This window comes from Cloeon dipterum, chromosome 1 (assembly GCF_949628265.1).
Source record: "Cloeon dipterum chromosome 1, ieCloDipt1.1, whole genome shotgun sequence".
In the NCBI taxonomy this organism is placed as follows: Eukaryota; Metazoa; Arthropoda; class Insecta; order Ephemeroptera; family Baetidae; genus Cloeon; species Cloeon dipterum.
In genome coordinates, this window is record NC_088786.1 from 33,558,100 (window position 1) to 33,573,332 (window position 15,233).

The following is a 15,233-nucleotide window of genomic DNA, read 5'->3' on the forward strand; positions in this document are numbered from 1 at the left end:
GGGATGAAGGGAGGAAGTCTTCACGAGCGGCTTAATCCTGTTTTGGTCTGGCGCTTTGCGCACGCACTCCTTACGCCGACTTGCTTTGCATTTGATTGTGGCGAGCCGGCTTTGCATTATTCATCGCTCATAAATTGTCGCCCACCTTGCCAGGTCATTATTAAAGCAACAACAATGCTGGCGGCTAATGGAATTTCGTGACGTGTCTATGAAATTGAAGAGGCCCGATTTCCGTTCGAATCGCTGCATGCTCGGAATTTTCATTTCGCAAGTCAAAAGCCATCTGCACCACGGAACTATGCGTATGCGGCTTTCGTTCGCCATGGACACGGCTGCCAATTCAATTAGTGCTAATTCGCCGGACAATGTCATTTTAATTCGATCCAGATTAGCTAACGTAATTAGCCTTTGCAGCAAAACAGCGGCCATCAAACGCCTCCGTCGCAATTCAGCGCGCGGGCGTGCGGATTAAAACATCTCATGTGCGCGGAATAATTTATAGTTAAACAAACGCAATCGGGCTCTAGTCCAGTACAATCGTTAGCCACCGCGCATATTTGCCGCCGCGGGAGCAATTGGCTTTACCTGGGCCCAGTCGCCGCGGCGGCGGCGGTGGCGGCAACAAAGGCGCGCCTTTCTGCAAATCACGGCGTGCTCTCGTTCCGCTCGCCCGAGTGCAAGAAGCATGCCGCACATTCCTGCTAATATTTCATCCGGATGCATATATGTTTCAGGCGCCGGCGCTTCAAATTTTATCCGACGCCAGGCGGACGGATCCTTCATTCAATTTAGCCGCTCTTCAGGCAATTGCATTCCGAATGCCACTCAAGCGTAACCCATACGCTTTGCCGTTGGCTTTTGTTCAATATATGAGCTCCGATGTTGCAAAGTGCGTGCTCGTGAATTTCAAGTGTAAAACGCATGTTACAAGTCCTGATAAATTGAATTTTTAAATAACGATTGGTATTTCCATTTAGAGTCAAAAATGATCAATTGATTTGGGCGGACTGATTTCAAAATACAAATTTATTAAAGTACGGCCCCTGACGGTGTTCTCGGAAAGCAAATAGCAACACACGTGTCAAAATAAGCTCGAATAAAATCATTTTGTAGAATTTCCAGCTATTTTAGGATCAACTCTATAAATTCCAAAACACATGATTCCCGCCTTCTGAGAATTTGGATTCGATGTTTTCGTTTTCGACAACGTTCTGTTAGAAATTTACGAATTTTCCGTCAACACGAACACTAATGCCCAAAACACGCCGGCAGCGATCAATAGATTGCACAACACGACCCCTCTCGATTTTTTTTTATTTTTTTTATTCTGATTCAACGCAGCACGAGTATGTTTGTGTTTCGGGGCGAACGGATGGAATGTTGCGTAAAGATAGAACGCCGGTGACACATTTGCATCGGATTGCCATCTTTTTCAGAGGCGTGCGGCGCTGTTTGTGGCGCTGCCTGCACACTCGCGGCGCCCCTTACCTGTCGTTCTGCACAAACCAAAGGAGTGGATGGCTGGTGCTCAGCATTCTTGCTTATTATGACGCCGATTCTGGTGTAACGACAAGCGGCATATATTGGATTTGCGGCACATACCTGCAACAAAGAACAAAGAAGGCAAATTTAGGACGTGCGGTTATAGCGTCAGACAACAAAACCGGCGCGCTGTTCACGCGAGCAAATTCGCCTGACAGTCAGTTTTCAGAGATCAAAGAAAACGTGCGTTAGTTTTTGTCCTTTTACTGGAACGTTTTATACCTGCTTTGATCCTGCAGTTGCCCCTTTTTATGCAGATATCAGGTTTTCGTGCATTATTAAATTGGGTTTGCATCTGACCTACTTTTCGACTTTTGCTGGTTGCAAAAAATTTAATTATGATGTGGCGCCTTTCCACCACTTCTATCCCAAATAGTTTGCATTTAACCTGTATCGCCAGGTGGCGGTGTAAAGGTCGCAGTCAAAACGAAAATGTTATCTCCGACTAGGATCGAAATTTCGTGCGAGAATATTCTAGAAGCTATTTCTTATCAGAACCGCACTAGAATTGATTTAAATGTATAATAATTGTTAATGTTCGAAACAGATACTCTCACGTTAAAATTATTGATCGTATTATTTGTGCGTCATTTCAAAGTCTTGAGTCTTAATCTTACTACAAATGCCACGAGTCCGAAATAAACAAGATGAATAATATACGAAAAGATGCTTTTTTCTGTCACGGCTCCTCGACACCCACAATGAAAAAGTGTCAGAGAAGAGTTTTTAAGTTGAGGTGCGAACTAAACAGGATACTAATATAATGACAGCGATTTTGTAATTTCACAATCTAAAAGAGGTAAATATTTCTGCAGATTTAAAAAAAAGGAATTTGAAAAAAATACGCTAGTATCCTTTCCTGAACTGCGAATAAAGAGATATTAGTCTGACTGAAGCAAGGAAGATGAAAACTGATACCTAATTGTACATTTTTCTGCAGTTTTTAATAAGTGCATCAATCAAAAAATATAAATGGATCAAATCAGTGCATTGGATTTACAAAGGATTGATGAAATTAGGTAAAAATCATATCCCATGTACTGAACAACACACTGTTTGGGCACCTCAGGCCCCACTGGCAATATTTTATTTCCAAAACAAATGCCAGTGCTACAAAATCAACTGCAGATGATTCTGAATTTAAAACGATTGACTGCACTCGTAGCTGATTGTGCGAGCACAATAAAATAGATAGCAAGTTACGAAACCTTGTGAAAACACGCTGCTCGCTCTCCCGGCGAAAAAGCACCATCTCAGATTAGATTCGCCTGTGTTTGAAAGTTTTGAAGCTACGTCAAAGACAAATCCGGTTTCTCATAGAAAAACTCGATAATGGAACAAAAATATAATTTGAGGAAAAGAGTGGCCCACGCATATTTAATAGTTTAAAAGCAAGCATTGCCTTTCTATAAGTAGGATATACCATTTCAAACGTACAGTGAAATGTCACACACAATTTTTCTGATACTTAGCATATGAAAGCCATAGCTCAAATGTGGTAGAGAGCCACTAAACCCGGCAAAATGTCAATGTTGCGTGGTGGCAATGGATTAAAATCTGGCTATTTCTAAATTTAGCAGGCAGCCTTGATTACGTATTAATGCAAAGGTTCGTTCTGTTCCGGTCAGTCGAGTGTGGCGTGTGTGTATGTTTGTGTGCGGTGCAATTCGAGCCGTGAGCCGAAACGCAAACTTTAATGTGGCGACATTAATTAGATTCAGCGCCGAATTATAAATTCAGCCCGGGCAGTGTTTATAAATAATGCATGATAACAGAGCAAGTTACAAATTATCATTCAATTCATCACGTATAAACGAGTTAGCCGCGCGCGCGCGCGCCGACACAAAGCAGTTGATCCGCTCTCTCATTGTTGGAAATAATCAACTTGGCCGGCAAAGTGAGAGAGAGAGCTAGCTAGCCCGGCGATAAATTAATCTAGCGCGAGCGCGTAAAAAATACAATGCATTTTGATCAGCGTGTCCTTTGTGAAGTTGTCGGCCTTAAAATGGCGCGCGTTTAATTTTGATTTATGCAGCGCCCGGGCGGAGAGGCTGTAAATCAGTTGGCTTTATCTACCTTTCATCGGACGGCGGATGGTATCGCACCGACTGGCTTATTGCACCAACAGAAACCCGCACGCCGATAAATAATGCAACGTCATTTGGCGGCGAGCAAGGTTTTAAAAAGATTTAAACCGCTACGCCGCGTTGTAATGATAATAGACGCGGGAGTAATTTATGCTATCAAATTATTACACTACAAACGCGCCACCCCCGGCCATAAATAACAACACTTTCGAAATTAAGTGCGGCGCAGCATAAAAAGCAGGCGCAGTGATTTACACGCCGCTCGTCTCGTTTCCCCTGGGCCGCCCGCCTCCGTTGCTGCTGGCTCGATTAATTATTCGCCCAAATGGGAAGTGACGACATTCAATTATTAAGAACAACTTACGGCAGCCGGATGAGTGCGAGCGGCACTATGCAAAGCAGCTCTCTGCAAATTTATTTTACCGCGCCAGAGCAGACGACTCAGCCCGTTCAATTGCGCAATAAAGAATAATAATGAGACGCTGCGAGCAGATTTATCGGGAGCTAATCAATGGGTATTTGCTCCGAGATTTATTCACCCTGCCTTGAGCGTGTTTCGCCACTCCCAACGCCTAAATCGATCGCCGCAATCACTGATTTGAATAAATAGAAATTGTAGCACAAGAACGTAATTTGTGCTGCAGTGTGTGCCAATTTTCAACGGTGCATTTGCGAACAAAAATCGGGAATAAGGACATTACTTATTGGCTTAGTATTCGCTTGATATTGGGTGGGGGGGGGGGGGTTTATGCAGGGAATTAATTAATTAAACGAAAGTGAAAAAGGACAGGCTTACCCAACTTAAAAAATAAAATCAACACTTGAGATTAAAAAAAAAATTAAATAAAACATTTAAACCAATTTTTTCTTTCTCTAGAAAAATGATTTTCAAGAGGAGCTAAATAAGTCGACAAGAAAACTCGAAGTTTTAATATCATAATCATTTGATTGGAAATTGATTAGCAAGACTTCGTTACATTTTTAAATAAACTCGACCATTTTCGACAAACACTGTTGACCATTCCGAGAATTTTAAGGCGCTTAGAAGGCTTCATGGTGGATTAAGACGGTTATCGGATTGAGATAGTATTTTTTAGCATTTTTAGACGATTTTACTGTGACAAAAAATTGAGTAAAGCGTGCTCATTTGTAGCAAAAACGTGTCATGGATGTATTAAATTTATTTATTTATTATAATCGAAACTCTTTATTTGGCTCAGTGCGGCGTGATTTTATATAATGTATCTAATCGTTTTTGAAGTATTCTGCTAGCATTGTATGCCATTTCTTGCTGTAATTTTTATGTGTTTGACTTTGGCAAGAATAAACAACAATAATAATAATTAATTCCAAAGTTTCCCAACCCTTTCTCGTAATGGTTTAAAAAATTTCTGAATTTATCAACTTTAATATTTAAAGGATAGCCCGGAAGAATGATATTTTTCACTACAGAAATACAGAGAGCGTTTATTTTCGCTAAATATCCTGCCCTTAGTTTATCTGACTCAAGTGTGACAGATAGAGGGAGATCAACAAGTCATCTATGCAAAGAAAAGGAAAAATAATTAACATAGGTACAATTCTTTAGATCTCAAATGGAGTTCAACCTTAGCAGTCTCACTGAATCTCTGATTTCATTGAGAGGACGTCTGCATGAAAGGGTTTGACATAAAATTTCATGTGAAAAGCTGAAAGTAAAAAGTTGCGCGGGCAAAGCGCATTACCAAGTAAGGAAAACAATCTGAAAGTTTGCGCGGAGGCCGTGAGAGCGGCAGGCATCCAGCTCTCTTTGATTTGTTATTCCCTTCGTCAGCAAGGGCCAAATGAAACGCAGCAAGTGTAGGGGCAAAGCCAGCCAACGAATAAAAAAGAGGCGAAGGGCTGTATTCACACGCACAAAGCGGCTATCTTTTAAGCCGCGCGAGCATGCTAAGCAAACACGAATATTTGAATAACATATTAGCAGTCTCATCCTATTATCACCGCTGCGGCAAATGATGCTGCAAAACACAAACAGCCTACCGAGGAGTCGGAATTAGAATAACACGTGCTGCGCTTGGGCGAGGTGCGAACAACAACCCCCTGGTTCTCGTTTGCACGTGTTACGATCCGAGCGGGGTGGGTGCATTGAGTGCGCGCCATACATCACCGCACCGAGCGCGGAATTACAACCGCACCGTGCGAGCGAGCGAGCGCCAACATTTAAAGTGCGTTCCTCCTCGTCCGGATTATGGCTGGTAACCGCGGAATTGTGTGCGAGTTTATCATATCAGCCCTCGCAATAATCTGACCCCCGAAACATAAGGAGCGCAGCGGATGCGTCCCGCCCGAGAACAATGAGCGTGCTCCGTTTTAATCCCGAGAATAAGGATTCCGTTTTATTCTCTCGCGACGGGCTCTGAGCCGCATTAAGTTCCGCAGCAAAAAGGAAAGCCGAGCAAAAATGGCCAGCAGTAGAAAATTGTGGTGGGCCTAATTGAATTACGCTGGGCTGTGATTGTTCTATTGTTTGAGGAGGATCTTGCGCTTTAAATGTTAGTCATGCATTTTTTAGCAGTTCAGACTAAACCAAAAGTGACCTTTCTTCCTGCGTGTGTGCATACATTATTTAGCTTGATATTGTTGTATTTTACTCTTTGAAGATTATGCGTACTTTTTTATTTGCACTTTCTACGGAGATGGGGGCCAGGTAATTCCAGTACTTGCTAAGTAAATAAATATGTTCAGAAAAGTAAATGTTCATCTAGATTTTATGATTTCTAAAACTGGTTTGTGTTGCTCCAAAATGCCTGCATTCTAGTGAGTGCGAGTCAATCATTTTTTTTTAAGATAATGACAGCAAAGCGACTTTACCAATCCAATCCGCTCAGAAAAATATCTTGTTCGTAGATAGATTCTTCTGAAGGCAGATTAATTTAAGGTGGTTATTGTGTTCCCAGTGTAAAAACAATAATCTGTGAAAAATTAATTTGTATTAATTCGTTGACCAAGCAAGAATAAACAAGTCTATACTAATCAAGCGTTACATAATAGATAAGAACAAACAGCTCTTATATTTTGTATGAATGGAAATAAACATTCATTTAATACTACAAAATTTAAAGATTTTAATTACGACAATTCAGTGTACAGTCATTTTGAAATTGATAACTTTAAAGCTATATAATTCTAAGGAAAACGTCACATTACTGAAACTTGGCTAGTAAAATTGGATGCAGATGTGAGTGGAAATGTTCGATAAACGTCATCATCATATCCGCTCTAGGTTGCTGTTGCGAGCGAAAACATGGAAAATGGCGCTGGTTTTTCCGTTGTTGAGAAATATCCAACGAAACATTTGAAATTTGAATTTTCGATTCAGAACATTTTTGATTTTAATATATTTCACCCAAGTATTTGTCAAATCTGTAAGAGCCATAAAAATAACTGTCATCACTTGTATCTCCCGTTATAACCTTTTATAACAAATTAGACTCTGTATCATCGTATTTTGTTGGTTTTTTTGCTTTACAATATGCCCAATACGAATTCAAACCAAAAAATAATAAAATTATTTAAATCCTTTCGAAATTACTCTACGGATATATTTAACATCATCATGCATAGCAATACTGGGGAAACATGTATATCAGAAATTTCAGTAACAAAGTTGAGCCACTACCAGCAGAAATAGGGCGCTGACGGTCAAAAAGCATCCGCTGAAAAGCATTGAACGGAAATGGTATACAACGCTAGAAAACGCTGAAATGATGCTTCGGCTGTTTTAAAATGAATCGCTAACTGCACGCTCTACAATGATAGTTCTCCTGATTTTAGTCTGTTCCACGTTAAACCCTATTGTAAATAATGAACTATCGTAAACTATCATAGTTTGATTTCGTTTCTTTAGCATGCGGCAACTACGACAAAGCCAACTAAAGTGCGAGCGGCAACTACCACGAAGCCAACCAAAGTGCAAGTGCCGCAAAATTGCACTGAGGGCGATTGCAAACTCCATGATTCAAGACTCAGGGTAAAGAGCAACAAAGAATACAGGTTTTCATTTTGACTGTATATATTTTTGAACAGACTTTCCTTAGCTCTGCTCTATCCGAGGGTAAATTAATATATAATTTTGATAATGTCATTAAACTAACTAATACTGCTTTTTTAGAATTTGTATCAGTTTTGGCAGACAGTATGATAACGCATTTTTACAATGTTTTTGTCAGGAAAACTAAAAAAGAAATTAAATTTTCAGCTCCTTTTTCGGCATTTTTATCAGCTAATGCGGACTTGGGGGATGTATTTTACAAGTGCGGACGCCTCTTTTACTCTAGCCACAATCAAGTAAGTGTCTATTGCTTCGAAAAAATATACATATAAGGATATCACAGCTATATTGTAAAAATCAATGATTCGATATTTTTTTATAGAATAAAAACTATTCAAATTTCTCTCATCCAAAATTAATTTAAAAGATATAGTCTATTCTTTAATGAAGAAAATTTGTCCGCATCTTTACAATTTATTATATATCTTAAGCACAGACCAAAAATATTGTCTTGTTTTGACAACTACGAAAACTGTAAAAAAATATTTATGGTTGCACAAAGATTTTTGAAAATTTATGAGCAAGTAACAGCGATAATATGGAATAAATAACTAATAGAAACATCTGTGATCCAATATTGAACTAGGTTATACCTATTGGAAAATATTACGTGTGATAATTGGCATAATGGCTGTCATTTCATGAATATATTATATTTGGGGAATGAAGAGGGATGAAAATGATGAAGACCGATGAAATCCGATCAGACGCTTAATAAAATACCAGAACTGAAATGGTTTACAAATGAGTAAAAATTCTTTAGTTTAACTGACGGTTGGAAACACCCCTTTGAATCGGGCTCTGCTCTGTTAAACGAATCACGTCAGCACCGTGTGGCTGACGGACGAAAACTAAATTCTTATTTTAAAATCATCTTTCTGCTGTTAAACAATAATGTAAAATTACAATAATTCAAACCGCCGACAATTGTTGGCTTCCAACAAAAAGCAGGACCGCGTTGTTGTACCGCTACATATATATTTTTTTTATGTGAAACGATGTAAACTTAGAACGCTTTTTCAATATAATGACTAATTTTCTTGCACAATGCACAAGGCTCAATATGGAGCAGCCGCAATAGTTTGTGCCAAGAGGAAAATGCAATTGGTTACGGTGGAAGAAGGAGCAAATAACTTGGATTGTCTTGTCCCCAATTTGGACAATATGACGGCAGAGGAGCAAAAGGATCTGAGTGATTTTTCATATTTAATAAAATAAAATGGTGCAAACAAAAGCATTGCATTAAAGAATACTATTTCGTCTGGACGAGCGGAATGGCCGAGGGGAGCAACTGCGGAAACGCGGCGTACTCGTGGTGCGCAGGAAACAGGACCATCATCGACGCGAATGCGTTCGACCTGCCTCTGGAGATTGCAAAAAAGGAAAGGTGTCTTGCTCTTTCCACGATGACCAAGACACTCGTTCGTATGAGCTGCACCACTCCTAATTACTTCTTTTGTGAAGTAAGAAATTAAAATATAGATACTACTGATATTGAGAAAATATTTTATTTTAGTACAAGTGTAAAACTGTTTCATGCATGAGCAACCAGATGTGCGAAACTAGTAAAAATGTACGAAATTATCCACTATTTAGCCCAATGCATAACAAAGTCATCCCACAGAACTCTCTCTTTGAAAGCGGGACTGGAAAAATAAAACGTAATTTTTAAAGCATAAAATTTGTCAAATAAAATATGCTCAAGGGGTTTTTAGGACGGTCTGTGAGTGGTGTTTGGGCAGAGTGGAAACAGACGATTGGCTATAACAAATATTCATACACAAGCTATATATTTGGTTACAAAAAAGTAACGAGTCTATGCTTTTCAGAGCTAAATAATTGATTTTATGACCGATACCAGGTGACTTGGACGGAAAACTTAAAGATTTGTTGCAGCTTGGGAATGAAGCCGATCAAAGTCACGGATGAGCTGCTTTACGCGCTTAACAACGTGGGAAACGAGAGCACTAAAATCAGTATCTTTACCACTCCTGGTCAGTATTTTTTTTTGCATGGGAAACGAAGCATTTGGAATTAATCAATACACTAATTTCTGATTATTAAATATGCTTTTAACGCTTTCAACTTAGAACATAACTCTAAAACGCATTATTCTTGAGTCATTGCTTAATTTGAATAGGTTCATTACAATTTACACAATAAAATCAATTTGAAACTTATTTTATTAGGTTGATTGCACTGTAATTTTCACTTTAGTTAATTATTCTAAATAAGTTGTTAAAACATTTGGTTCATAAATTGATAATTGAAGTAATTTGTCTTTTATGGTGACCCCGGCGCAGTGCGTAATAGCGACCCAAACATAACTGAGGAAAGAAATTTGATAAAAACTGCTTTCTGGACGGCGGCCACGCGGCAAGGGTGCGCAGGCCAGTACCGCTACTGCTTGTACGACGACATAGGTCCGTGGGACTCGCAGGACAAGTTTTGGGACACGGTAAACCCGCGCGACGATGGATCGTGTCTCGCCATCGACAGGGAGTACACAAAGACTAGGACGCCGTTTGGGGTGCGGCAGATGCAATGCTTGTCTGGCGGCACCAATTTTGCTTGTCAGAAAGAGGGAAAGAGAGTCGATGATTTTGTAAATGGAGACCAAGGAAATGATATTGAGGTTTCTTGATTTTTATTAAAAAAGAAAATAATCAAAAACTATTTGAACCTTTATAGAAGGTCAATAAAGCTTGCGACTATCCCATCTGCTCAGACCTAAAATACTGTTCACTCAATGTTAGTACTTCTTTACTTAAGTTTTATCTCTTTAACTTTGAGTTCATTTTTCAGCAATTTTACACTGGACAATATAAAAACAAAGACCGACTTCTTTTTAGTACGAAAATTTTATTATGAAATGTCTAAACATTTGCTAGTGTAGATTTAAATTGGATTCTGAAAACTCTTATCATTTTATATTATTGAATGCGTTTCAATGTATATTTCGAACGTTGCAGAACCACACCTTTTGGGGGAATGGAAAACAGCTTGCGGAGTTCGATATTTATTCCACAATCTAAATGTGAGATTCTAAAAGAAGTGTACATTTTAAATAAAATTAAGGAAAAAAATATGATATATGTGCTTATAGATGACTTGGTCTCTTGCTCTTGACTTTTGCTGTTCCCTGGGAATGAATCTCATATCTGTGCAGTCATACGAAAAATTAATCTGCCTAGATAGTATTTTAGGGGAAGAAAAGTACGGATACTGGACTTCTGGAACGAACATGAACTGTTCAAATCAGCGATATCGGTAAATATATTTCTGTAACCATAAATTCCCAGACTTTAATCTAAAATCATACCAGTTGGTGCTCACCTGAATTTAGAGACTACATCAAACCAAGTTTAAATCTCGACAACAAAACATTGAACTTCCAGCAGTCTGGTTTGTTCACATCTAATTTTTATTGTTCGCAGTTATTGATTCTTCTTGCTTTAAGATCCGATTACTCCTGAAACGAGTTCAAAATTATGCGTGGTGTTGCAAAAATCACCGACTTTGGGGTCAATTTTGACTGTTGACAGTTGTGAAAAGTCAATGCGGAAACCTATTTGCGAAGTTTTTGATATAATTACACTTTATGCAATATATTCTACATTATAACTTTGGAAAAAGGGTCGATTGAAGGCGCAGTCACATCTGCAAGAGGTTTTCAATGAGTGCAAAGCGACACATCGCGTCACGCAACGTAAGGTTTTTTTTATTAATAATTCTAATATACTTTATAGCTTTTGTTTCTCAGGGGAAATTGAAAAATTCAACAACACAGACATAGAACGTTCTTCATTCAAAATGAAGGTAGGTTTTATATTTGAATGACCGGGCTTGATTTTATTTTAATAATCATGAACAGTGTTTTTCGAGTTGTATCGCGGAACTTCTTGGATTGGTAAAATGAATACAAAATGTTCAACTAAAGTACTAAAGGCACGTGGCAGGTGTATGATAATGGAGCGTTTTGGGAAGATGAAGTTGAGAAAGCGATTAAAAAAGTAAAAGATCCAAGAGCGCTTGAAGGTAAACAATCAGCAATTGGGAGTTTTTGCAAGACTAATACTTATAAAATACGTTTCAGATTTCCGTTCTCTCATGAAAAAATACCCTACAAGCTTATTTAAGAAAGCATCCGATAATTTGAACGCCCTTAGGATGATGCTCGTAGAGCAGAGCAAAGAAGAAGCTTGGAAATCTACTTTGTTCGTTAACATGGCGCTTGAAAAGTTTTCGGAATGCAATACGATCGGTTAGCAAATTATTTTAGTTCATCAGTCCTAAAGTTGCATAATATATCAACTTTATATTTTATGATATTTCTTGTATTTAACAAGATCTTTTAGTAATAATTAAAATATATTGTGTTCACAGTTCAATCAAATAAGGATGTTGAATGCTCTTATGTATATAATTTCCTCAAATGTTTTACGAACGGTTCCACATCATTGGAAAAATTCTGGAACAGAGATTTACACCAATTATTTGATTCAAGAGAATACGCCTTGACAATTTCAAAAGGACTTTTTGAAATCTCGACGATGGAATCTTTTTCGAATAGCGCATATAACTTGCTTGGTTCGTTTATGTTCCGATATATACGTGATTGACCTGATTCAAAATAAGTATTTTTATAGATGTAACAAAAAATGACGACTACCAGAGACTCCAGCAATATATTGAATATGTTGATTCCCAATCATTCTCAGTGGAGTTCACTAGGTGAGCTAATTGAAAAATGTTCAAAAATGCAGCAAGATATATAATTGCTAGTGTGTGCCCATGACAGATTTAACGATTGTGAAAATTTTCAGCTCAAATTGCACCTTTAAGCTATTGAGACCAAAAAATTTGACTTTAAATGACGCTTGTTTAACAAAAGGTTTGCTAGTGATTAGCCAGTTAAAACCCGACGTCTGAAAGGCTTTTTCTAGAAAAATATTTTGAGCCCATTACAGGATACGATGACATCTTGAAGAGTAAAATATTGGAAGAATCACAGGTACCCAAGCATTTGTGCCAAAAATTTCGAATTTTTAATTTATTCAATTCGTTCAGAGCTCATACTCTCAAATGGCTGCTGCTGCAATTTGTCATGAAGCGAATGGAAGTCTGATTACGTCTGCTGACTTCAGTAATGCATCAATCCTCATAAACATCACGAATACCGCAAACAATTATAATTCAATGAAAAAACGAAAGGACCTGTTTCTTTCAACAGGTGAACAGGAGGAAGAGGAATATAGCATGGTTATGATGAAAATTCCATTTCAATTTTCAGTCTATAACAAGATATTGATGGATGAAATTTATAAAGACTCTAAAGGAGTGATTCGTTGGTGCAGTACCTCCGCTGAGGCACCAAAAGATGAGTATAATTTTTTAAATTCCACCCAAGCCTTGGTTTCCATGTACGATGTAACGAGATTTAATTATTCGGCAAGTCCTGTAAGCTTGTCCTCCTCAGTCCTTACATTTTTCTGCAAGTTTGAAAAATCCTTCTTGGCACTATGCAAAACGAATGCATCAAATTGAAGTTCAAGTACTCGAAATTTGCATTAAATTTAAATGTTAAACAGTTCATTTATTTTTAATTTTTGACAAACTGCTTTTTAACATTTTTTTATAGTGAGATTAAACAAGCTATAATAATAATAATAATAATAAAGTCAATTCAAATTTTACCTTGTTTGTGAGTAAATAATATATGGCCAAGGGCATAAAAATTGGTTTTGAGTTCCGTAAGCTGCGCTGCAGAATAAGGGTAAGAACTGATAAGAAACATTCTTTTGCTTCTACAAAACAAATTATGTCATCTGTAGGAAGAGTGGTTGTCACGGAGTACGGGTTTTTCCTCTTGCAACTGAAAATAATTGTACATTTTTTTTAAATTCACTTAAAATGGCTCTTCACTTGAAACAATGTAAAATTTATCCCACATACATTTTAACAAAAAGTTACATGCACTGTATATTAAGTTGAAATCAATGTTCAGTTTATGATTTTGTTAAGATGCACCATCAAGATTTTTATTTCTGAACCTTATAAGAGTGAAAAATAAAAATGATATTAAAAAATAATAATTTTTTACAACTCTTCAAGTGTGCTTCCTATCTAATACTAGTTTTTGCAGATCAGATGACCAAAGCTGGGATGAACTTAAAGAAATTAAACAATTTTTAATGCAACGGGAATTTTTGCGTTATATTTGTTATATTTGCAAGTGAAAGTTAAAATTAGCAAAGTAAAATACGTTAAGCTTGATATTTGGCAAAAATGCACATCCGCTCACAGCCAGAGCTGCGACGAAAAAGATAAAAATATTACAGGAACAAAGATATACCGATCATTACGTTCGAAGAGCATAAATCCAAAACCCTAGTTTCATGGCTGGAATATTGGAAACCATGTTCGATACCAATATTTTATATCATATTTTAATTCAATAATTTAGCTTTATTTCGAGAGTCATTAGTTAGGAAAGCTAAACCTTGCTTCTGTTTTATATTGTCGAGGGAAAATGTTAAAAATGGTGTAGATCGCAATAACCAGCAATCAGGTTATTCTCTGCTCAGCACTGAGAGACACATTGGCTATCGTGAAAGTAATGCAAGCGTTATTATCGGTAGGTCTGTACTGAATTGTAATATCAAACCAAGTAAAACCGTTTAGAAGGCTCCGATTATGTAATCTAAATTTTATGAGAGATGTGGGAAACGGGATTCTGAATCTTTTCATGATGTACGTTTGTCTGGTTTGTGTTGCTCAAAAATGACTTCATTCTAGTGAGTTTGCTCACCAATCTAATCAACTCAAGAAAAATTTGTTGCCTGATTCTTCAGAAGGAGATAAATTTGAGGTGATTTTTGTGTTACCAAGAGTGCAAAAATAAAAATCGTCATTTTCCCTTCTTGTCCACCCTGCACCCTTTAAAGTCTACCATGGCTAGAAGAACAGGCTCCGACCTCGTGATAGAGAGAAGGCGTGCCGGCAGGGCCGATTGCACCCATTCGGCGGCCCCTGCCCCGCGTCGCTGACAGGTAGATTATTCGTCTGGTTTATTGCGAACTCGTAGCTTGAAGTATCAGTTAAATTAAGACTCGTGTGAAATAACACATGAAATTAAATCACAATTACAGCAAACAATTTAAAATAAATGAATATATCATATTTGAAAATTTAACAATTTTTATACAGTTAAAAAAAATTCTAACCCCATAGTTCGGATCTGACGTTAAAACTTCTAAATCTTACTCGCATGAAATCTCAATTGTGGCTGGAGAGAAAATTTTGGTTTGGACTGCTATCGGTTGAGGTTAAAGGTGCAGTGAGGGTGCAAAAGTTATCGCACCTTTAGCCTGCCACTTGGCGATGTGGGTTTGATGGAAACTAGTTGCTGCGACAGTAGTGGCGGGAAGGCGCCACAGTATTAATGGATATAAACACTCATTTAATACCAAAACATTTATAGATTTTAATTAGAATATCTAAGTATACAC

At 37.8% G+C, this 15,233-nt stretch overlaps 2 protein-coding genes across 8 annotated transcripts in view; one reads left to right on the plus strand and one right to left on the minus strand.

The window, feature by feature from the left end:
• The window catches only part of LOC135948590 (nephrin-like), a 174,761-nt gene that overhangs the window by 105,866 nt on the left and 53,662 nt on the right, over positions 1 to 15,233 (minus strand). The gene's annotated exons all lie outside the window — the stretch shown is intronic.
• Positions 7,399 to 13,766, plus strand: LOC135945115 (uncharacterized). 2 transcript variants are annotated; one of them, XR_010575403.1, is made up of 30 exons: positions 7,399 to 7,468; positions 7,519 to 7,641; positions 7,698 to 7,725; positions 7,783 to 7,806; positions 7,870 to 7,958; positions 8,779 to 8,914; positions 8,971 to 9,185; positions 9,239 to 9,295; positions 9,347 to 9,383; positions 9,438 to 9,529; positions 9,584 to 9,716; positions 10,026 to 10,357; positions 10,414 to 10,473; positions 10,528 to 10,573; positions 10,695 to 10,759; positions 10,829 to 10,992; positions 11,048 to 11,127; positions 11,183 to 11,301; positions 11,359 to 11,431; positions 11,486 to 11,541; positions 11,597 to 11,632; positions 11,682 to 11,760; positions 11,819 to 11,986; positions 12,109 to 12,312; positions 12,372 to 12,456; positions 12,549 to 12,616; positions 12,669 to 12,736; positions 12,793 to 12,955; positions 13,016 to 13,498; positions 13,557 to 13,766. XR_010575403.1 is itself a non-coding variant. In XM_065492535.1 (29 exons), exons 1-29 carry the CDS (start codon positions 7,424 to 7,426, stop codon positions 13,267 to 13,269), a joined length of 3,099 nt encoding a protein of 1,032 aa, XP_065348607.1. In that variant the 5' UTR covers positions 7,399 to 7,423; the 3' UTR covers positions 13,270 to 13,619. The 2 variants fall into 2 exon arrangements, 1 of the variants encoding a protein (XP_065348607.1); XM_065492535.1 differs by having other exon boundaries at positions 13,016 to 13,619.

Coding starts and splice junctions, on each gene's coding strand:
- LOC135945115 (XM_065492535.1), top strand. CDS start 7,424: ATGATAGTTCTCCTGATTTTAGTCTGTTCCACGTTAAACCCTATT. Junction 9,296..9,346: donor TGTGCGAAACTAGTAAAAAT/GTACGAAATTAT, acceptor GTCATCCCACAG/AACTCTCTCTTTGAAAGCGG. Junction 10,358..10,413: donor ACCAAGGAAATGATATTGAG/GTTTCTTGATTT, acceptor GAACCTTTATAG/AAGGTCAATAAAGCTTGCGA.